This window comes from Canis lupus, chromosome 3 (assembly GCF_003254725.2).
Source record: "Canis lupus dingo isolate Sandy chromosome 3, ASM325472v2, whole genome shotgun sequence".
Taxonomy (NCBI): domain Eukaryota; kingdom Metazoa; phylum Chordata; class Mammalia; order Carnivora; family Canidae; genus Canis; species Canis lupus.
The window spans coordinates 80,154,442-80,178,899 of record NC_064245.1 but is presented as its reverse complement, the minus strand read 5'-3'; the positions used below and the strand labels follow the sequence as shown (position 1 = coordinate 80,178,899).

Genomic DNA, 24,458 nt, shown 5'->3' with positions numbered 1-24,458 from the left:
TCTAGATTTCCTTTTTTCTTCTGACAAATCCCTTAGCAGTTGTTTCTTACTTTTAACATCTGGGAAATGGACACAATGACACTTGCTCTTTTCTCTTCTCACTCAGTAAGAAAGATGCCCTAAATTATGCCAGGCACTAATAAATCAATTCCTATTATGTTGGTAGCTTACACTTAATATGGCCTTGTGCGTCCACAGCTATCCTTGCCACTGCATGGATAAATGCCTGCCATTCATAATAACAGCTTAGCTATTTATCTTAATGAACATTGGTATGCCAAGTACAATCAGCACATGGTCACTATTCACAAGACCATATTAAAGCAAAGAGACCTCTTTTGGGCTGTTATGTCCTTTGTCCTTATTTTCACATCCAGGTGCTATAAGAAAAAAAAAAAAAAAAAAAGGTATCTCTAACCACACTCAACTCAGGTTGAATAAAATGTTCATTTAAGACAAATTTTGAGGGACTTCTGGGTAGCTCAGTGGTTGAGCGCCTCCTTTTGGCCCAGAGCATGATCCTGGAGTCCCAGAAAGATAAATTTTTTTTTAATAAATTAATTTTTTATTGGTGTTCAATTTACCAACATACAGAATAACTCCCAGTGCTCATCCTGTCAAGTGTCCCCCTCAGTGCCCGTCACCCACTCACCCCCACCCCCCACCCTCCTCCCCTTCCACCACCTCTAGTTCATTTCCCAGAGTCAGGAGTCTTTATGTTCTGTCTCCCTTTCTGATATTTCCCACACATTTCTTCTCCCTTCCCTTATATTCCCTTTCAAATGAATGAGAACATACACTGTTTGTCCTTCTCCGATTGACTTACTTCACTCAGCAGATAGATTTTGAGCAGAGAAGGCAGTGTATAGGAACTAGCAGGCAAAAAAAAAAAAAAAAAAAAAAATTAAACATAATAGAATAGCACTAGGAAGGAAGGAAGAGTAGAAGAGAAGTATCCATGACTATAATTTGTTTCCTTAATTGTAAAGGAACAAATTAGAAGGGCTATCATGTTAAAGATTGTAAAAATTTTTTAAATAATTGATTTAAGAATAATTTATATAATACTGATATCTCAATTTGCAACAAGCAGCAATATAATTAATATTTTGTGGATGCTTAGCCATTTGAAATAATTTATCTCATAGACTTTTTATGTCCCTGTATCTTTTCAATACAGTCAGGGAAATATAATTACTAATGGAGAATTTGTATTTGTTATTAGTTTTTTATATAGAGAGAAAAACACTCCCAAACTCCAAATAGGAATGCCATTGAATACTTTGCAACAATGGTCAGGGGAGGGAAAAAAACATATATCTCTCATAAAAACTCTTTTGTTTTCAGTTACTCCAACTTAGTTTAAAATAATCTAATCTAGCCTAGTGACAATGGCTTGCTTGGTGATTCACCTCTACGTACTTCTATTTTGTAGAAGAAAAAAAAGCGGGGGGATCTCTTTAGTTATCCACAAGATAGCAGATTTAATTATAACTTTCCCAGAAGGAAAAAGTTTATAGTACTTCTCCTGGTTGGTAGCCCTGGGGTTAAATATTCAATATGATCATTATTACATCTGATTCTCTAATTACTCAAAAGATTTTGTTTTTGTTTTGTTTTGTTTTTAATTCAGAGAAGATAAATCCAGTCTGATGCTGACTATTTTGAAATATTTAGCCCTATCTGGACACACCATAAGCAGAATATTTTATTTTACTAGTTTCCCATATTCATGAATAATGTATGACTAGTCATACTTCTCAGATCAACTTATTCTGAATCCTCAACCTGACTGCAATTCAAAATGCATTTAATCATACCAAATCCCCAGTGTGTCCTTTGGAAGCCATATAGGCATATCATGAGCAGATAATTAGTCCTTATTTTGACTGGACAACATTTTTAATAGTTAAATGACACTCCTTAATACACCCTAAAGGATAAATGAATCCCTTAAGTCATTGCTCACTTTTATTCAGAGAGGCAAGTTCTCCTTGACAGTTACTTTAAAAGACAAGTTGTCTCAAGATATTTGTTTTCCCTTTTAAATTCTCTTGCTTTTGCACTTAAGCTCTGCATTATTTAGGCTAGTTAATATGCAAAGCAGAAAGCCGTTTCTTAACTTTTCCCCCCTCTTTTTGAAGATAATTTAATGCACATTAACTGGAATTCTGCACCTTTTATACTTTCTAATCTGTTTAAAGATTCTTTAGATTAAATTATTTTTAATGCTTATAAAGCCACCCAAGTAATGGGCTAGATATTATACTGTGTTGAAAGTATACACTTTTTAAATTTCTCAATTTTACCATTTTCTTATGTCCCCATAGAAAAAAAATAGAATTTAAGCAGTAAAAAAATGTGATTTTGTACAAAACAGTAATTATGTGAAAATTGTTTCTTTAGGGGAAATGAGAGATTATACCTAGTTAAGTAAATGACAGAGTACTAATTATTATTTATAGCCTTTATTATTATATACCTGCGACTCACAATAGATTAAGTTTCAGTTAACTTTGAACAGCTAGTAATTATAAAATACAATGCTGTCAGAAAAATCATTAACTTAGGTACACCTAATCTTTGAAATTAAATTACTTTGCATTTCTTCTTCTAAGCTTTTTGTAGTATGCATTTTAATACTCATTAATTTAAATAATTTTAAATTTATTGGGGCTTTGTTTTAAGATATGTATTTGGCACTATAACCTATGATGCAAAGACATGAATCTGTAACTATTTATGTGTGAAAACTTGTTTATCTGTACTTAATTGGTAAATATTCTAAAAATGTAAGATTTTGACTTTTTAAGTTTATGCCAAGCAGAGAGGATATTGAGTAAAAATAATAATTTTCAATAATTTAGAATCAATATTCTATCATTCAAATGTATGTGTGGAAAAGAAACTGGAATAGCAGTTAGGCCAATAGTAGCAGTAATGGTAGAAAAATATATCAAGTGCTTCTATATATAGATCATCACACCAAGCACTTAACATGCATTAGAAAATTTAATTATCAAAACAACCCAATAAAATAGACTCAGAGTTAAGTAACTTGCTCAAGGTTACACTATGGGTAAATGAGAGAATGTGGACTCAAATCAGGCTACCTTTGCTCAGATCCCAGTGTGTTAATCAGTCTGATTCATTGATTATATCCAATGAAGAGAAGTGAAAGTAAAGGTCTTCACAGAGTGAAAATAAAGGTTTACACAGTGCATGATTCCCTGGTTTTTAATCTCCAAGATACAATTATAAAAAAGTACAAGGTATATAAGTGTTCTTAAAGTTACCACTCTTTTTACTGCATTTGCATTATCTTCTAATTTACACAGCTTTTCCCCATTTCTAGAGATTAAATCTCAGCTTCACAGGTTGCAGCTATATATTCCCCCAATAAGCTGAAAATTTGGATATTAACCACTATGATTCCCTAATTAATACAGGGAATCAACTTGGATAAGTATACTTCAAGTATTGCCTTGTGTTCATTTTCTCTTAAGAAATCAATACAGTCAGTATTTCTTTCCCAATTTAACCAACCCAATTGTGATTAATACATCCTACATAAACTCTTTGGTGCTTTGTTTGCCAGAATAACTGTCCACACTTCTTTTTTTCTGTTGTGAAAGCATTTATTTCGACTTCTCACATTCAATTCACCAAGGAGTGGTTCTGCATCTCCCGTTCTCAGAAGTTCATCCCAGCACACTGTGGTTTCCAAACATGGTTTTACTGTCTCTGGAATGACAATGATCTGAAACCTCATAATTGAGGTGTTTTTCTATCTTGCAGAATTCAAAATAGACCTGTATTATGAAGATGAAACTTTTTCTTAGCTGAATATGGTTTTAATAATAGAAGTTTGAGGCTTTTTCCAACACCGTAATTTAGTCTCCTTATTTTGACTTGGACACAAAACTCTTCATCTCGAAGACCAACTGAGAGAGAAAACCCCAAGAGAACACATTCTATCCGATGTCATTCTGGCCCTAGAACTTCCACCCACACATGCTTTTTGAGTTTTCACCTCTCTACCTGTCTAAACTCAAAATGTCCCCCTTATTTCAGGTTAAGACTGTTGAGGTTCTGGCTATATCTGACATTCAGGGACACTATTTTTTCTAACTTTCTTCTGTACAGAGAGTGCTTTTCTGCTTTAATTCAGCTTAGACAAAGATGATTTCTTTTCCTAGCACATGACATGAGTGTCTGGGTGTTATTATTTAGGGATAATATGGTACAGTGAGTGAGAGCACAGCTCTGGGGTCGGACTGCCTGGGTTTGCAACCTCATTCTATCACTCACTAGATGCAGACTCTTGGGTAACTCACTTAACTTCCCTGTGCCTCAGTTACCTCACCTGTAACATAGAGTAATATACAACCTTTCCCACGGGGCTGCTGTGAGAAGAGAATGAATTAATAGATGGACGGTTTTAGAATAGTGCACGGAATATCAAAATATTTTGCATGAATGAATACACTTTTGCACGTTACGTAACCCCACTAGTGGGACCTGTAACCTTCACGCCAGCCTTGTTCAGTAAAGTTTGTCTTTTATTTTCTCTCCTTCTTAGAATTTTCAGAGTTCCTCTGTCCTACCATAACAAGCCCTAGTTCCACTAATCCTTAGCTTATTTGCAGAACAGAGAAGGCTGACAAATTAGCAAGATTCCCATCACATGATTCACTTAAGTACTTACAGAATATAATGAAATGGTTAATACGGTACACATAAATTTTAAGTACATCATTTAAAGGAAGCTCCCAAAGCACATGTTAGAGTGATGATTTTCATTGTTCCAATACTTGTAGTTTTATCTTTTTTGTTTCTTATAGAGAAATATTCATTTGAGTTGTACAAGACACTGGCCAGTACACAAAAGCTTTCTAAAATTAATTCCCTCCAGCCAGCCTTCTCTGCCCGAGAGCTGCAGAACAGCCAGTGAAGCTAATTCATTGAACACATGGGAAAATCTGTTTGCACCATGAAACCTGTTTTCCTATGTGATGCCCACTGCTGGCAAAGTCAAAACTGAAAACATTGGGGGAAAAAGACTTAAGTAACAAGCATGCACAGCAGATGGTGGGGATAAATAGCTGATCGTCACTGTCTGCTAATCTCACTGTATTGCCTTTGAGTTGTTGCAGTACCATAATTTCACCACGATTAACTATGAAATTATGTTGGACTGTTAAGCTCTGATTCATGCTTTTCTTAAGTCATCTGCAGAAGACATGACATTCTAATTGCACTCATGAATTTTTTACACTAGGAGTTTGTTAAGTGCAGACACATTTTAGTAAAAAAAAAAAAAAAAAAAGCCTAAATGTATGTAATTTGACATTGTGACAGATTAATTCTTAGGCATTAGACCAGCAGTACAATTAGACAGCTTAAATGTGTCCTACATCTTAATGTCGATATGACTTTAAGAAGTCACATTAAGTCCTCCTTTTCGAAAGGGTCTGTTGCCATTTTGCTGATTGAAATAAATCAAAGTCTATCAAAGGATTTAAGTGAATTATGAGAAAGCTCATCACAATTACACATAATTCTGGAAAATTGGAATCTAGGGAATTAACTGTAAATTCAGAACGTCTCAAGGTAAGAAACTGTATTTACAGTAGATTTCTTGAAGTGGTTATTGAGGATGTGAATAACTCCTATTTTTTGAATCATCTGAATTCCTTTTTAATAAGGATAAAACTTTTCTGAAGTATCATTTGAACAACAGTTAAAAGCACAATTTAAAATTCACATGACATTGCGTGCACATTAAAATTGTATTTTGTATTAGATATCATATAATATATAGCTTACTCAGGAATAGGCAAGAATACACACACTTCCATGTGATAGATTTAAATTATAGACTTACGATCATTTCCAGTGTGATCTAAAATAAAAATCCCACTTTTTATAAGACTGAGTATATACATATAAATATCTATACTCATATAAAAAGCTGTAACAAAATCTTCACAAACTAATGTGAGCATGATGTAACAGATTATAACTCCCTGGATGAGTTCAAGCACAAACTAGTGAATCATGGTCTTCAGTTAGAAAAGTACTTGTCTTAATTCCCTATGATCTTACCTTCTTAAAATGTACCCATCAGCCTGCTACTAAATGGCAAATAAAATTTGTTGAACTAAAATAGGTTGGCACACTGCCTACAATTGTTCTTATTAAAATACACCCACATTACAAGAATAACAGAAGAGAACCTTCTGCTTTTCAGTTTTGCTATCACAGAGAATACCATTCAAACAAGGAGTCATGACTCCTTGTTTTGAAAATAGTCATTTATGATATAAGTTGTGTATAAGCCAAACATATATTTTATTTTCCAAGTTTATTATTGAAAGATTTGTATAACTGCCAGCCAGAGGTCCTGGCAGCACTAAAGTACTCTAAAATAGCCACCATCCATTAGCAAAGAAGCTTAACAAATTCTTTCATATGGAGCCTTGTGACCAGTAAGTATAGGATTTTCCCATTAAAAAAAAAAAAAAAGAAAAGGATTTTCCCATTAGACTCAGTCTTTGCACCTACTACTGCCGCCACCGAACCCACCACCCTGCCCCAGATTGAGCATGAAGCCTCCATTTTGTTCTATAAAAATATATACATGGATTATTTCAATCAACTACAATGCTCTGTTAGAAAACAAATCTCAGCTGGAGAAACAGGCCCTAAAAGGAGATAAGGAGAGTGAATAGTAGAGAAGTCTATTCAGATCTGCAAATATCAAATAAAGAAGAATCCCTTCACCTTTTCTGATTGGCCAATTACATTGAGAAGAAATCAAGAGAAATCACAATTAGGCTAGTTAGAAGAAATCTCAAAGGAGACATATTGGAACTGTATTTTGAATGGTTTAGTTTAGGGTAGATGGGTGACAAGGCAAGGATTAATAGAAGACACAACACATTAATATCATTAATATCATGAACACATGGAGAAGCAAGAGGCTTTCCGGAATTGGCAACTCCATTAGGTCTGTTGAAGTGGCAAATGGGAGCAAATAAGAATGGAAAGAGATTAAGGACAAGAGGTAGACAGGATCCAGATCTGAAGGGCCTTCTGTGGAAAAACAACAATAACAACAACAACAACAACAACAACAACACAAAAACGTGGAATTGGAAATGTATACTGAAATTTACAGAAGAAGGTTTTCAACTAGGGAGAGACTTGTTACTGTACTTACTGTGCTTAAAATAATGGTAAAGATTTTTTTTTATTAGACATGTTTATTAGACCCACTAGGAGTGAAGCAGGCTACACAAACACAAAACCATGCACAAAAATGACACTTAAGTAATAAATGTCAGGAAGTCACAAAAGCTCCATAAATCTGATGAAACCCCTTTTAGGGTTGTGCCCTAGTACCTGCCTCTCCTTCTTCAATGTTATGCCAAGTGCTCTCTCTCTCTCTCTCTCTCTCTCTCTCTCTCTCCCCCTCTCTCTCTGTCTCTCCCTTTCTGTCTTTCTGTTTTTGGGAATCACACCACCCAAATACAGAATGACTTAAAGTGTCTCTCAGGTAATGATCCCAGAGACAGCTAGCACTGTGGGATGGAGCAAGAGGAAGTGGTCATTCAAAAAAAGTGAGTTCTTAGTACTTTCCTGGACAAAGAAGAAATGGGATTTCGTTGAGCAGATGCTCAAAGTTTAGGTAAACGTGAGTCAGCAAAAACTTTGCAAATCAAAAATCTTCCGTTCTATTTCCTTTTGTGGGTGAGATATGGCTGGAAAGGGTCAAATACATCAATCCTACACTGTCCTTACTCTAGCCAGAAAATAGGTGGGAGTGTGTATTAAGTTCTTCTTGAAACTGTAACCAGGTACTACAAATTGAGTGTCTTAGAAAAACAAAGAAATATCCTCTTACAGTTCTGTAGGTCAGAGGTTTGACAGTGGGTCTTCACGAGCTAAAATCAGTCTCAAGAGGGTTACATTCCTTTCTGGAGGCTGGAGGGAGAATCTGTTACCTCGCCTTTTCAAGGTTCTAAAGCTTGCTCACATTCCTTGGTTTGTATCCTAACTCCCTAAAATCCCCCTGTTTAAAATATTGGCAACCTCAAAGCCATCTGAAACCTTAATTCCCCTACCCTCCTGTAAGCTAATGCTTTCACGTCATTATGATAACATGGGGATTATGATGTAGAGTTCTTGGAGGGAGCCTTTGCTCTGCCCACCACAGAGAGCTATGCAGGGTGGCTCTTCCAGTGTCACACCGAGCATTAGAAGTGCCTCTGAATCCTCGAATAGTGGATTCAAAGCTATAGTGCAGATAGGAGAGGCTCTCCAGGGCTTGCCTTTCTGCCAATCACAGGCTCCAGGGGGAGGTTCAACAGTGAGACTTTGCCACTCTTCAAGAAAGAGGAAGTAAATAAAGGAAAACATTTCAATGAGCAGCAAAAATCAATGAAGCAAACTGATCTAGTGTTACTCCATTGATTCCCTGCTCTTTGAGTCCTGTTTGCTAATCATCAGAGAACATTTTCTTCCTCCTCTTGCCTTTTATTTACCTGCTCTGCACTTTCAGGCTGTTCAACCCTCTTTTGGTCCTAATTGTGATTGCCAAATTTAGATTCAACTGATCAACTTATTGACCAGAGTAAGGAGCCAGCATTCCAGCTGTTTTAAAACTCGCCCCATAAATGGTTTTTCAGCTCCTGCTAAAAGCTTTCAGAACCTCATCTCTCAATAGTACGGCGAAACAAAGTTTTTTGTGAAAACTTCCTTAGTAAGGAACACAAAGGAGGACCTTTTGGTCTTTGTCCCAAAGCACAGTAACTAATGAGATTCTGTTACAACAGAGCTGTTATTAAAGAAGTACTTCCAGTCGGACGAGCTTTTCTGTCTGACTTGTGAAATATTTCAATAAGTAATCCTAAGCACAGAGTTTGAGAATACATTTGGAAATGGCCATATCATTAGAATAATTGCATAGTTCCTCAAGGTTACTACATTGAGGAAGAAAAATGCATGGGTACTATGGTTTTGTGCCACATTAAAAAAATTAATTATATTGCTCCAGTAAATTTAAATTGCTACAATTTGCCCCTGTGCCAAAAGTAATCACATTACATTATAGTTTTACTTCATACATGATTTGAGCTTTAATATAGTTTATTTTAGACTTCTCAAAAAAATAAGACAAAAAAATACTCAGAAATATCTTCTATTTCATTATAGCCACTATCGTGATGCTCTTCTAACTTAAGACATTACCACATACTGAGTTAATTTGTTTTAATATATACCATACTTGCATTAAGTATTTAAATATTTAGTGCCAGCTCCTTATTGCAGGAATTATTTGTTAATTTCTCACTTACTTACAAAAAATGCTTGTTGTGGTTCATGTTGGATGAAAGTTTGAGAAAATTATATCCCTTAGTGGACTTTTTCAATTTTTTAAAATTTCTTTATTTATATAGAATTATGTGGGGAAGCAAAGATAAAATGAACACTGCCTTTAAGAACACAATCTAAGGGTGATATTTGAATAGTTACTAGAGCTTTATATACTATTTTTAGAATAAAAATACATTCCTAAAGACAGTATTAATATTTATTGTAGAATATCCTCTACAACTTAAAAATATATATATTTAATTTACTTATTCATGAGAGACACACAGAGAGAGGCAGAGACACAGGCAGGGGGAGAAGCAGGCTCCCTGCAGGAAGCCTGATGTGGGACTCATCCCAGGACCCCGGGATCATGCCCTGAGTCGACAGCAGATGCTCAACCTTAAGCCACTCAAGCGTACCAGATTCTACAACTTTATGGTTAATTATGAAAACCGAAGACTTTAGACCAGAAAATGGAAAATGACTCTAAGTTGATGCTTGCAACTCTTTCTCATGTTACTCATGTCACACTTTACAATAAAACCAATATAAAGTGGCTAACACTTTTCATTAACTTGAAAAAAAAGAAAACTCATCTGGATCATTATTGCTTTTGTATAAATTTTCTTTTTTTTTTAATTTTTATTTATTTATGATGTCACAGAGAGAGAGAGAGAGGCGCAGAGACAGAGGCAGAGGGAGAAGCAGGCTCCATGCAGGGAGCCCGATGTGGGACTCGATCCCAGGTCTCCAGGATTGCGCCCTGGGCCAAAGGCAGGCGCCAAACCGCTGCGTGCCACCAGGGATCCCTATAAATCTTCATAATAAGAATTCACTTCCCATCTTCTGGTAAGTGAATGAGGATCTGGTGGCTGGCAATCCAAGAGACCGATTTGAAGCAAACTTTGAATAAAGATTTTAGGAAAGGACACATTTTCCAACCGGTGATCAGCAATCACTTAAATCCAGCCCCAAAATTACTTTACTCTGTATATAAAGCCTTATAAATTATTGAGGCTTTTAGATGTGAACATTTTCACAACCAACCTAAAATATTAACGTATTAACATAATCAAACCTCAATTATTTTCCTTATTTCTAAATGTTTCATTATTTGTTTTTGTTTTAAATGTTTCTGTCAGGTTGGAATGGTAATTTATTTACTGTCTATAATTTTTATTTTTTGAAGACGCATGTCACATTGTTAAATATATCTCAACTCTTGGCTGAACTCAAAGGGGGAAAAAAGTCAAGTATAAAAATAGATCCTCTCTCTCCCACCCACCAGGAGGCTGGCAGTAGACTGTGACTCTAACTCAGGTATCTTGAACCTCACTGAAACTTTATGCAATTCTGGGGGGTACATTTCTACATTTATGGAAGGAGGTAATATTCCTAGTTTTCATCTGATTATTGAAGCCTATGACACCCAAAGTAAATAATTTCTAATATACGAAAATCCAAGAGACTAGAAGAAAAATTATGAAACATAGGATTTTTGCAGTGGAAGATAAGCAATAAATGGCTGAAAAACTAAAATTGGGTTTCAGTGGAATAATCAATTGCTACTTTGTGAAATAAATGCCCTTAATCTTTTCCTGGGTTTTATGAACTCTTTTGATCAATATTGGGACATCTCATTTCCAGCCTTTTCCTTCCTGTCTTTCCACTCTGCTCCCTAACACTCCCTTAAACTCTACCACCTCCAATTTTCACGTGTGAAGAGAGAAATCAAAGTGAAACTACATCTCTGATGTGCATAAATTGATCACTCCGAAGCAGTCACCATACATTTTTCTGCTGTAGTGCGGTTTTCATGTGCCAACCAGCAGATTCATGTTTGAGTTGATTCAGCAAGACTGCTTGAAACATGGCATGCACAGTCTTCACCGTAGATGATAATGCCACATTCAGAATGACAGTGGTCTAAGCCGCAGGGCAGTAAATGCTTCTTGAGCTACATTCAATCGCTGTTTAACTGAGTTTAGCCTAATACGGGGAAAAGTTGCTGATGCTTTCAAACATGTTTAAACATTTTAATATTGTCTTGGCATGCCAGCTTAAACTGGAACACTCCTAGGTATAAAATGCAGTGAAATCCTGTAATTGCAGACCCAAAATTCCCAGAGCTTTCTATAGTAGCCCTCAGCTTGAACTTGTTAATTAAATGTGCTTACATCTCTGAAAATGTTCTTTGGCAGAGTTATACTTTCAGCAATATTGGTCAGTTGGTTACTCATGATAAGAAAACATAAAGGAAGTAACGTATATTATTCCCAGACTTCAGGCTACTTACAGCAGATAATATAATAAATCTATGATCATTATCTCAGAGATTCATCATTGCATTGATGAACTCTCTCCCCCCACAGAGAAACAAAAACAAACAAATAAACATAATTTTGGTGCTTCAAACAACAAAGATTTATTTCTTTGGATTGGCTCACATTTCTGCGGATTGGCTGCGTGGTTCTCCTGCTCATGAGGCTGCATTTGCCTGGAGAATGAATAGAGCTTACCTGGGGATAGGTTCTGCTGAGACAGCCGAGTTTTTTTTTTTTTTTTTTTTTTTTTTCAAATTTCATCTTCAAAGAAGCTAGATTGTGGTTTCTCTTGGGGTAGAGATGGCCAAGTTCCAAGGACAAATGCAAAGAAAGTTGCTGGACTTCTTGAAACCTGGTGTGGAAATAGCTCATTATTACTTCTGTCACATTCTAATCATCAAAACTGGCCCATCTTCAAGAGGAACAGAGATGGAATCTACATCATATAGGGACAGTGATGTCACATTCCAAAGGAGTGTGAATAAGGAGATTGGAGGAATTTCTGGTCTTGAATCACAATTTGACACAATCATGTGCATACATCATGAAATCTGCAGAGCTCATTTGCTGAATGACTTTCTGTTTCATTATTTCCAATGTATGAAGGGTATGCTGAATTTTAGATGTTTACGCTATTATTTGTTGTTTTTCTTTATTTTAACCTCTTAGTCTTAGATTAGTTTATTGCTAATTTTTGGCTTATCTTAAAAATGGAGGTCTTTCTTATTTTGTGACCCATGCAAGCAAAGCAAGGTAGCAAGCTCACAACCAGTATTTTAGGAGTAAATCTCTTTCAAAAGAAAACAATTCATTGTGAGGTTGATCTGTTCAGGTTGTAAAGATAACTGCAAATAATAGAGCATTTCCTCTTTAGTTTTGAACAACCATAATGACGCATTTTGATTACATCTTCCCTTTTTTTTTAATAATAAATTTATTTTTTACTGGTGTTCAATTGCCAACATACAGAATAACACCCAGTGCTCATCCCGTCAAGTGCCCCCCTCAGTGCATCTTCCCTAAAAAAGTATTAATAAATAAGTACCTGACATTGAATATACATGATATAACAACCTGTGTATTTTCCTAAGTAAATGGTAACTCTGGGATACTGCAGTCTGTCAGCATAAAGCTGTTAGTACTACTGAAAAGTAACTCAGAATTCACACCGTTTTGGCTGATGTTCAGTATTAATTCCATAATAACGTATCTGAAAACCTTTTAGCCAAATATGTCTCAAAATTCCGAGTCCTCCATATGTTAAAAAAGGCAATATCATGCATGTATCATACATTGTTTTAAAAAATCTAAGATTCTGAAGTGCCCTTGATGAAACACTCTATTTCTACAGTAAAACATAAATATTTACGCTACATGAGATAAAGATGACGAGCAGTTTTGTATTGAATGCCAGGGATATAAATTCATGGGAAAAAAAAAAAAACACTTTGGTTTTCAAAGCTTTTTTGATGACCCAGTTGTGGGTGGGGAATGGCATACCTGAAGTAGCTAATATTTATTGAGGGCTAGTGTGTGTCTAGAATCTTTACAAATACTTTACCTGCATGAACACACTTAATCCTTACAATAATCCTAAAAAGCTAATTTATTCTCATACCTCTTATACAGATGAGGTAATTTAAATCAATCAAGTAACTCATTCACAATTATATACCCACTAAAGTGACAAAATTAGGATTTGAAACCAAGAAGCCTAGCTCTTGAGCTTATTTCCCTAAATAATACACATTTCACTTATAGAAGACTTCAGGGGTAAAATAAATATGTATATCTACCTCCTTAAATATCTTCAGGGGCTATGGCCTACTGTTTACCAAACATCTATAGCATATCATAATAAGTATTATTTATATATTAATTCTTTTATCCCTTACAATGTAATCCTTACCTCCGTATGACGTATAAGGGAGTAGGGATTGTTATCTCACATAGGAGGATCTTGAGGCTCAGAGAAATTATATCCAAAGTCATAGAGCTTGTATAGGATGTACCCAGAATCACACTCAACAACGTTGAGACCTCAAATCTCCTCTTTTCACAAAGTCACTGTCTCATCAGGACTTGCTTAGGAGTGGCATTGGTAAGACTCAAGTTAGGGCTGGGTGCATGCGCCATTCTTATGTCCTTTTCTAATTTAGTTGAGTCAAGTGATTTTAGAAATATTGAGCCCTTTCCTGGAGCCCTAGGTGACACTTACATAACTATAAATCTTCCCATCTTCCAAAGAGTAATCAAATACTTAAAGGATTGCAAACTGCTTGTTTGCATCAGTGATTCCTACTTTCTCTATTATCTGTTATGTGCTTGCCTTTCTAGTTTTTCCAACTTCCCCAAACAGGCAAAAAGGCAGGGATCTTTAGGTTATTTACATAAAAAAAAAAAAAAAGTCTAAAACACCTTTTGGATTTCATCCCCTTACACCAGTCTTTATTTGCTTCAGTAACAATTTTCCAGTAAAGGGTTTATTTAATTATTTGCTCTTAGTTATATTAGATAAAGCAAAAGTAAAACATTTTCTGACAGCTATTTTAAAATAAAGCACTTTAATCACTTGAGTAAAAAAGATATTTTCATTTGGATTAAGAAAGTAAAGGTAAAGTTAAGATATTTGTTGGAAAACCATTGCCAATTGTCTTTCTTTTTTCTTGTTAATCCTTTTGTAAACCCTTTTTCTTTGTCCACCAAATTACACCATAGTTTAGGCTTGCCTTTAGGAAAATAAATCTTCATATTACAGAAAGTCAAGACATGCAAAGAGAAGACTAAATACTTTAAAAAGAAGGAAAAGCACAAGGTACCTGTATGTGTTGTTTTTTTTTTTTTTTCTCTCCAAAAGGAGAGAATAACACAATTTTTCACTGTAGAATTTTCTCAAGTAATGTTAAAAATATCCTATTGCTTGGGATGCCTGGGTGGCTCAGCAGTTGAGTGTTTGCCTTTGGCTCAGGGTGTGATCCCAGGGTCTGGGATTGAGTCTCACATCAGGCTCCTTGCACGGAGCCTGCTTCTCCCTATGTCTCTGCTTCTCTGTCTTTCTGTGTCTCTCATGAATAAATAAATGAAATCTTCAAAAAAAAAAAAAATCCCATTGTTTGCATGTAAAGAACAAATTGTGTGACCATCTACACATTGACCAATTACTCATTTATCACATGGCCAGAGAATAAAGTAATTCTTATGTTAAACAAATATGCAAACTATGCATATAGCATGACATATCTGAGCTTTAAAAAAAACTCATTGGAAATATTTTAAAACTAAATGCAACATTTTCAAGCCTTCTCTTAAGGGATGAAAATAACCTTGCATCTTCAGCCCCCAGGCACGGGCCTGGAGTAGAGTGGGTGTCCAGGATTCCGGCAGAATGGGTAACTCAGCATGTGAGAATCCTTCCTGGTGCAGAGCTGTCTTTTCAAAAGTCTCAACCATTCAGTTCTCTTCTGTAATAAAGATGTCTGTAACAGTTTCTGAAATGTATAGGACAGCTTCTGGAGACACGAAATGCCTGCATAAACCTAAGCTTTCCTTGTTACTTCTGATGATTTCACATATTGTCTGTCTGTCACCTCTTGTTGAAGTTACTGCACCAGCATCTTCTGCAACCAACTCATCCACCGAGCCCAGTTAGGACAAATAACACTTTTCAGAGAAAGAGCTGGAATTCTTGAATCTGTTATCATTTCCTACGCGTTAGAAAATGTAAGGAGGTTACACCATTGCTGGCATTAAGTGGTAAAAATTTGTGATTTTGGCAGCATCTATCCACTGTGCTGCTCAGACACTTTTTTTTTTTTCTTCCTTTGGTAATTCTACTCTTTCTTATGGCCTTGGGTAGCAGTAATTGACCTCTAACCACTCAGCTGTTACATTTTAAGAAGGAGCATTGTAGTGTTATGAGAAACACTAAAGTGAAAGTCAAAACACTTACTCTTTGGCCTCAGCTCTCCCGCAGGCTGGACCCCCCATGGCTGCCATCCTCCTTTCTCTTTGGCTGAGATGATAAGTAAAAGCAATGAGTGTGGGAAAGTACTTTCTTGTTATATAAATTGTTCTAAAATAGTTTGCCATTATGATGGCTTAAGACTGTTTTTTCAGAAGGAAACTGACTCTATGTATAAGAAAGGACTTTACTCTCCAAACAGATGTAATGGGTCTAGTAAATAGCAAAACTAGAACTCTCCAAGTAATGCTAAAGGAGCCATAGGGTCTAATGAATACCATTTCTACATCCAGTCTTCTCAAGCTGTGATGTTATTAAGCAGGGAGGTATGCAGGAGGGCTCAAAGGAACTGATTTTATTGTGGAAAATGCTGATAGAGAACACCACCATATTTTGATATAGAGTATTTCACTTTTTATTGATTTACTCAATGCCAACTGACAAGAAGCATTGAGTAAATCTTCTTCACTCAGGTCCAAATTTAAAGAAATAGTACTAAACTAAAGCATGAAATAATGTTCTTTGATATCAAGACCATATCTTCAGTGAAAGACTGAAAGACTACGAAGGGTTACTAGTTGATCCCAGGGTCTGGAATTGCTCTATAATTCCACCAAATAAGACATATAAAGAGGGTTTTTTGTTGTTGTTTTTGTTTGTTTGTTTGTTTTTTTATGAAAGGGAGAAAGTAGTGTCTTTGATGATTCTTTAAGACCCTTTATAACTTTTGTGTTAAAAAATAGACTTGCATAATTAAAATAAAATTTAGAACACAGAAAAATACTATTCCACTCATGCCTTCCCTTAATAAATTGCATCATAATACAAATTGCATTTGTTAATCATTGGCATTTCTTTTGAGGATTCATTTGAGTCATCAAGATTGGAAGTTTTGATTGCTCGTGATGAATCTCTTATAGCCTTTCTTGATTATTTTCTAAATCTGATGACAAACACTGCAACATGTCTAAGCCAATTAGGCTTGTCAACTTCCACTGTGGTCCCCAATCAAGTGTTTGACTTTGGAAATGATGGGAGATCCTTATTAAAAGTCATGCTTCTTGGATAGAGACGTGGCAGCCAACATGTGGCTGATGGCAGAGAAGACAAGTTGTCTTTTGTTAAAAGCAGTAAGAGGAAACCGATTTTAGCAGGAGATAATCTAGACTATGAAGTAAGGGCTGAGGGAAGAAATTGAAGAGTCTCTCACTTCTAGCTGATGAGAAATTGAATCAATCTAAAGAAATATAATCTCTCATGAGCTACACAGAGTTCAGGTACACAAGTAAAACAACAGGTAAGAAGAGTTGTTTGCATATCACACAGTTCTCTGAGCTGTCTCTAGATGCATCTCAAACAAAGGAAAGACAAAATGCTACACATTTGAAACTGGAAACACAAATTAATCCCTGAAAATCAGGGAATTTGTAAGTCACTGTGTACGTGAACTGACACATTGTGTGAGCCTTGAGTAAACTCAGATGATTGGAGAACATTCTGGATCTTTTCTGCAGGGAATGACAACCGCATTCAAAGGGATCTTTCCTATTTTGATACCTTTAGTCCTGATTATTTCTTTGTGTCTTTGATAAGCACTATCACATGAGAAAAAAAAAACAAAAAAGTTTGAACTTGTTAAAGCAATGGGGAAAAAAAAGGAATATTTGGAGTAAATAGGTCTGATCTTGCACTTTGCATTTCTATAAGGGTTTTTCCTGTTCAAGACATTTAGGTCAGTTTCAAATAAGTGAGTATCCCTAGATAGAAAATATTCCCAAAAGAACTCACATTCTGCTCATTTAGACTAACCAGATTACAAAAATCATTCATAAAATCTGCCAATAGTTTGATTTTTTAAATGCATCTAAAATATGTGTTGGAAAACACAAAGGGAATTTGGCATAAAAAATGAATAAAAAGTGCCTTTTTTCTTTTGATGATAAAATAGATAAGGTCTTCCCACTTAGAAGTCAGATAGCAGCACAACACGTGCACTACAATAAATAATTATCTTTGCATTTTACCTTTGGGCAAAAGAAGTCATTCTAGATTTCCTATGAAGTACACTGGTATTTCCTCACTGTACTCTCCGCTCACTGCATACAAATCTCAGGCCATGGTGGTTCAAAAATCAATGGGCTGACAAATATCAATATTTCAGTTATCCATCACGGCAGGAAAAAATGGTATGCATTGGACTGCCTTAATTTAGGAGATTTGGTAGAGAAAAACTCCTGAAATAGCCTATACAAATGATAACCAAAATAGGAATGTTATGTTAAAGTACAGAGGAAAGTGTGTTAAGACAAAAGCAGAGTGTATAAATATTTGAGGGATAATTTAAATAACCCCTTCTTGTGTTTTAATCCAAATCTACCCAGGATTATGTATAGACAAATCTCACTGATTACGTCATTGTGACTTTATTTACAGAAGTTAAAATTTGTCAGTCTTTTACATCCAAAGCCTTATAAAAAAAATATATATATATATATATTTATATATATGCCATACGATGTAAATTGGAGCACAGTCATATTATGTTCTTCTGTTTGGCAATAAAATAGACTACAAAACATATTAAATAAAACCCCAGAGGTTATTCTCTCTCTCTCTTTTTCAAGTAAAAACAAAGTCTGTTAAAAAAAAAATTGTAGTAGCAAGAAAATACATACCTCTTCTCCAAAGACAGATGCATATTAACGATTTTACTTACATATACAGGTAATTCTTAATTTTCATCTGTTATCCTGATTCCTAAGCACTCTCTAAATATGACTTAGCTTCATAGTAACAGAAGATATTTCCCATTCCACTAGGCACCAACATTAATTAGGACTACATGCTATTTCATCAAAACTTTAGGAGCTTGACTGCATTTACCCAATACATTGCATTTCACATAATATTCCTATTCAGCGAACATGTTGGCAAGTATATTTCTATGCGAACATTTAAGGGATTATTCTACAGCACATATTAGGTCATTTGACATGTGGGTGGGAGGTGGGTGTGGGCTAGGGTGGGGTACGTGATGATATTGCTAGTATGTTCACGCCCATAACCTATTTGTACTTTGCTTTTTTTACTTTTTTACCACATGACGTGCTGTCAATTTAGATCCTACTTCTGAGTCACCCTGATGTTTTAGAATGTATTTTAAATATAAGGTTTTGCATATTTGCATTCCATGAATAATGTATAAGCAGGAAGGAATCCAATTGGCAAAAGTACACGATTTCTGGGATAATTTATAAATACAGAAAATTATCTATTTGGATTTAATAACTTTTCTTATGCATGTGGAAAAATTTATACCCAGACAAATATACATATGCGCTTTATTTCTACTTGAGAATAGACACACGTCCCTGTCCTGTAACAAATGCATATGTACCTGTCTTCTACATGCTTAAGTGTATTCATTTGTTCATTCCTCTCTTTCCACAATATTTGATGTTTTTGCAAAACCTTATCTTTATAGAATATGAAATAAGAAAAAGTTCTATGGGCATGATGAACTTTGGGGTGTTGATAAAAGGAAAATAATATGATAAATTTTATATTATATTATATTTTATATATATATATATATATCCCCTCCTTCCAATTTCAGAAAAATCAGGACAGCCTGTTGCAGAATGTCCAACTTTAACATCTCCTTCTCCTTGAATTTCAGATTCAAGACCTCTTCCAGATGTAGCCCTGACTGGGAAGTGTACCCGTGAGTGTGATGAATATGGCCACTCAGACTCCTGCTGGATGCCAGTCCGCACTTCTCCAGAGAGGAAGAAGAGCCAGCCCAAACTCTCCACTTTCATGCCTGTTGATGAACGAGGAAGCCAGGAAAAGCTGGCCAATGGCGAGGCTGCCATCATGGGTGACCGCAACAGAAACCTCCTGAACAAAAAGTTGACCTCGTCCTATGAGACCTTCAGTGCAGCTAGTTTCAGCAAAAATGAGGAAGCCAACCCTGAGGATATTCCCCTTACAAAAACGGGGGAATACAAGCCATCTCCTGTCAATACTCTCACTAGAAGAGAAGTTTACCTGTAGGCTATAAAGAAGAACAGCAAAGTTCTTTTCATGTATGAGGAGAATAAGGGGCAAAAAACCTTACAAAGAAAAACCGTTTAATCAAAAGAGGGGGCTACCAAAGAGACAAAGCTTTGCCTGCCACTTCTGCCTCCAGATCAGGCCTTTAGTGATACTGTTAGCCTGATTGTAATGTACAATGTAGAAACCATCCTTGTTACTTGCATGTTGAACCCCCTCACTGATTATTCCCGACACCCGCTATCCCTCTTCCCCATCCCCTTCCAAGGAGAAAAAAAAAAAAAAAAAAAAAAAGATGGTTGCAAGTTTCTTTCATGGTAACAAGCCTGATTAGCAGAACACAACACACTCTCATTATCCCTAAGCTGAAGCATGATTTAGTCACTTTGATTTCTTTCGAATGCCATCCGGCTGGTTAAAAAAACCCACAAACCCCCCTCCAAAAAAAGCCAGATCAGGTAAATGTATTTCAGATATACCATCAGAATATGATTAATCACCATGAAAGGCAATCTCCCCCCAAAATGATAGAGTCCCTGAAAAGGTACAGTTCTTATTAAGGGGGACTCTATAAGAAGAATATTGAGACTCTCACAGCTTTAATATTCTAGCAAAGACTGCCAGCTGGACAATACCCAGTTGGAGATTGCTGTCCCAAATTGGCATACATTGTTCTTTTCAAGACAGGGGTATCAACTTCAATCCCATACATTCATCCAATATTCTTAGTATACACAAAATATTGACCACATGTATCAATTACACAAATTATAACTTGTAAAAATTATATATATATATTTTCAGAACAGCACCGCTGTTACCAACTAACTGGAACAATTGTGTCATTAAAAGGCCAAAGATCACACCGCAGATCAGGGAAATCATGAAGCAAATTTGGTCTTGACGTGGAAATCCATTAAGTAACAGAAGCAACTGAACCCACGCACACACAGAAATACACAAACACTAGCTTATTTTACATTGTATCTATACCCGAAAACCTGCATTCTCTTTTAAAATGGATTTTCTTTGAAAGCTCAGAAAATGAAAAACTAAAGTGATGTATTTTTGGTATTATAGTAGGCAATTAGTTGAGGTTCAAGTTTAGTTTCAAAAAAATATTATCAGGGAAGATTCTACTCGTAAAAATCATATTTGTGGGAACGTAGGGAAAGAAGTGTATGTTGGCATACCGTCTTTTAAGTTACGATCACTATTATCATCTTAGAATTCAGGTTATGCTTGCTGGTCTTATGATTTACATTTCAAATTACCAATTGTATTTATGTGTCTAACGCACCCTTCTGTATAACACAAGTGCATTAATTCTGAATGCTGTGCAATATAGCACTACTTCAAGACTCACAACATTGAAACAAGGTGACATCCTAATTGATCAGTCACCTATGTGATTTTGAACATTATTTAATATGTCTTAAAAACGAATCCAGATGGAACATGAAAGAAATGAGTTCTGGGTAGTGATATGTCTCCTTGTATGTACATCTCAAAGTGGGAAAATATGCAGTTTTTTCAGTGTAAAAAAAAAAACCAGAATATGCAGATCTTGGGTCATTTGTTCTATACAGGATGATTTTACATAATTGGAAACTGAGCTGGGACATTCAGACAAAAGTGACAATCCAGGGACAGAATAGGGGATAACAGGGGAAAAGAGCAAATGTTCCCAACACTGAATGTTTGCAACCTGGTTAAGACATAGCCTGATGGCTCTCTAGCAAACTGTAGAAATAATGTAGCTTTGGATAGTTTTATTCTTTACAGAATTTCTTAGACTATAAGGTGAAGCAGCCTGGACAAGAGGTTGTAAACTCACTGTAGGTCAACAAAATGTTTATCTTTGAAAACCACTTCTCTGTTTGGTGGGCTACTCTTTCGGGGTCATTTCCTTCTGCTCTTTCTTAAATGGAGTTTTCATTTTGATGTTAGTTTACGTAGAATAGTTAGGATGAAAGAAGATATGTAATTGAAACGAAAACATTGGACTAAAATATCAATAATTGAACATGGTTATGTTTGATTATTATTTACACGATGGAAAGATGCAATTCTAGTACTTTGTTAGGAAACTGCATTAAAGCAGTTCTGCCTTGTATAATCTGTAAGTACTTATTAAGACAAAATGCTTCTAAAGATACTTATGAAATGTATACATATTTTTTCTTGCACGTTACAAAGCAAATACTCAATTGCATAACACAGGTGTTCAAAAAACTTTTTTTAATGCATTTTTTTTCTTTCTTTCATGAGACACTTGAAACCATTAGATAGCTCATTTCACTCTATCTTAAAACCCTTTCGTTGTCTAGAAAGCTAATACGGGTCATACTGGACCTTCGGATTAATTGGATCCACATTCCCCAATGACGTTTGCACCACATTCAAGACAGCCATGTCATTGTCATTTAACTCGTGAGCCTCTCTTTAGAACTAAAATGGGTGTGAAAGAATAAAATTCAGTGTACTGTAAGTATTCTCAGTAATTCTAGTAGAATTAGCTCTCATAACATGTTTATTATATAATGAGCTGGCATGACACAGAAATATATTTTGTGTTTGTATGACTTTTATTTTGAATAGGCTAAATCTGGTGCCACTCCATATATAGAGTGCTTTTGAAAAAAATCAATAAAAAGAAACAAAAAAAATAAATGAGTGAATGCAAAACAAGCAACTGTGCCTTTTATACCTGTTGTTATGGTAAAAAAAAACGGTTGTTGGGTTTGGACAATGAGGGAAAATGGGCTATTCCCAACTTTTTTGATCCTGTATATTTATCCATGTTTATTTTCTGAAGATAATAAATAATATATTAAAAATTTGCCTTCTGACAAACTCAGATAATGGACCAGTCTTAAATATCGTTCATTCATAAAACAAAACTAAGGCATTAACATGGGCTGCTGAATTCTGACGAGAAGGCTAAAGCATTTATTGTAATAGTAGCACAGAGAGAGATTATCAGGGGTGAAATCAGTCCATTTTGCAAGGTCAAATATTGATTTCGAATTTCTATTCTTTCTTTCTTCTTCGTTGTTATTTTTCCTTTAGCTGCTGTTTCATTTTGGTTGTACAGTATATAAACCATACTTGTTTTCTGTACACAAGACTCTCAAGTGAACTTTGCATGCATTATACATTAGGGCACATTTATAAATTAATGAGTAACTATATAAATTTATGTGTATTAAAATTTATGTGTACGTCTGTAGCTTCAGTCTAAAATCTAATGCTCATTCGGAACCTCCAGATATCACTTCTGTATGGTTTCTGACTGGCCTGCTGCCTGAGTTTCAGAAAACAAGGGAGGCATTATTTTTATGGGAAGAGAAACTAAGATGGTACTGAAGATGTCTGGCTGAAAGGCTACCCTAGGAAGCTCTCTTATAGGAAAATAAAATAGCACACAGACCAGAAGAAACCGCCAAGAATCAAGCCATCCTAAACACAGGCCTGAGAAAGCTGAAGACCCAAGTAGTTTTAGTTTTATTGTATCCATGATAAATATGCAATGTGTCCTTGGGAGGGGGGGGACAGTGGAGATGATCAAGAATATTCTAAAGCTGGTCAGTTGTGACTGAGGCAGAGGTAGATACAACATCTGGAGGAAGGCCTCATTCTTTTAGCTACCTAGGGTTTACTTTCAGACAACTTTTCCTACATTTTAAGCACTTGCATTCAATGTGGTACGATCTGATCTGTTTGTAATGTTAATCATTGACTATTGTTCTGCTACTTGGATGTTGATAGTGAAGCAGAGAACAATTTATCATCGTTTATTATGAGTCACTATGCACGCAACTATGCTAAACATGGCGAAATGTATTAAACACTCGTCCAACTATTTATGAAATACTTTACATAATTTAATTTGCTTTTGTACAGTTTTATGTAAATAAATTGCTTGTCATTTTTGTCTCTGCAAATTAAAATATAACATGGTCAAATGGTTTCACACTTGTAAGCGTACTTCTCTGTTGACAGGTAATTCAGTTTTGATTGGACGAGAAGTGAAGGATGCATGTACCAGTTTGATTTAAAATCCTTTGATTTCTGCTAAATTAAGATGGAGTAGAGAAGATAATGCTGCAGCAATTGTTGATTTAGAGGACACCGTGCATAGCTGTCATCTTACTTTGCTTTTTAACAAAATAGAACTTGGATACTTCAGTTTCATCAAAATAATTCCTAAGATAGTTACCTAGCTGGCTTTTACATGTTAAGTGGGCAGTAGAAGAACTTCTCATCGTTAATATAAAGATTGATTTATTCATGTGTTATCTAGAGAAATTTTACATTTCAGGCAAAACTAATTTAAGTCAAAATGTATCTCTGTTAAGAAAGTGTTTGTTTTTAATCTAAAATAGTGCTGAATACAGAAACATTAGAGACATAAAAAAGCCTTATATCATGTGAGATGTAGAGAAAAAATTTGAAGCAAAAAATAGAGTTTTTACCATACTCATTTTTTTCATTAGTTAAACTTTCTCCACTTTTTATATTTTTCCATCAACCAACATATATATATATGCTTACTCTTTGTTATCAGATTATATCCATAATTGTAATGGCCATCTTCTTTATTTATTTAATCTTATCTATTCAAACAGGTCAATTATCTTCTTTTATACAACTCAGAGACTTAAGAGAAGAAAATACTTTCTACATGTACTAATAGATTCCGTGGAATTTTTGTCTCATCTCCCAACAGCACT

At 35.3% G+C, this 24,458-nt stretch overlaps 1 protein-coding gene across 10 annotated transcripts in view; it reads left to right on the top strand.

Moving 5' to 3' along the window:
- PCDH7 (protocadherin 7) overlaps nt 1-23,695 on the top strand; it is a 417,486-nt gene extending 393,791 nt beyond the window's left edge. For 9 of the 10 annotated variants that reach the window (XM_035714784.2, XM_035714774.2, XM_049108716.1 and 6 more), the window contains one exon: nt 19,346-23,695. In XM_035714784.2, coding sequence (XP_035570677.2) covers nt 19,346-19,369 — 24 coding nt within the window. In that variant the 3' untranslated portion in view covers nt 19,370-23,695. The remainder of the gene's footprint in view (nt 1-19,345) is intronic. The other variant, XM_035714776.2, reaches the window with a different exon arrangement.
- The last annotated feature ends 763 nt before the right edge of the window (nt 23,696-24,458 follow it).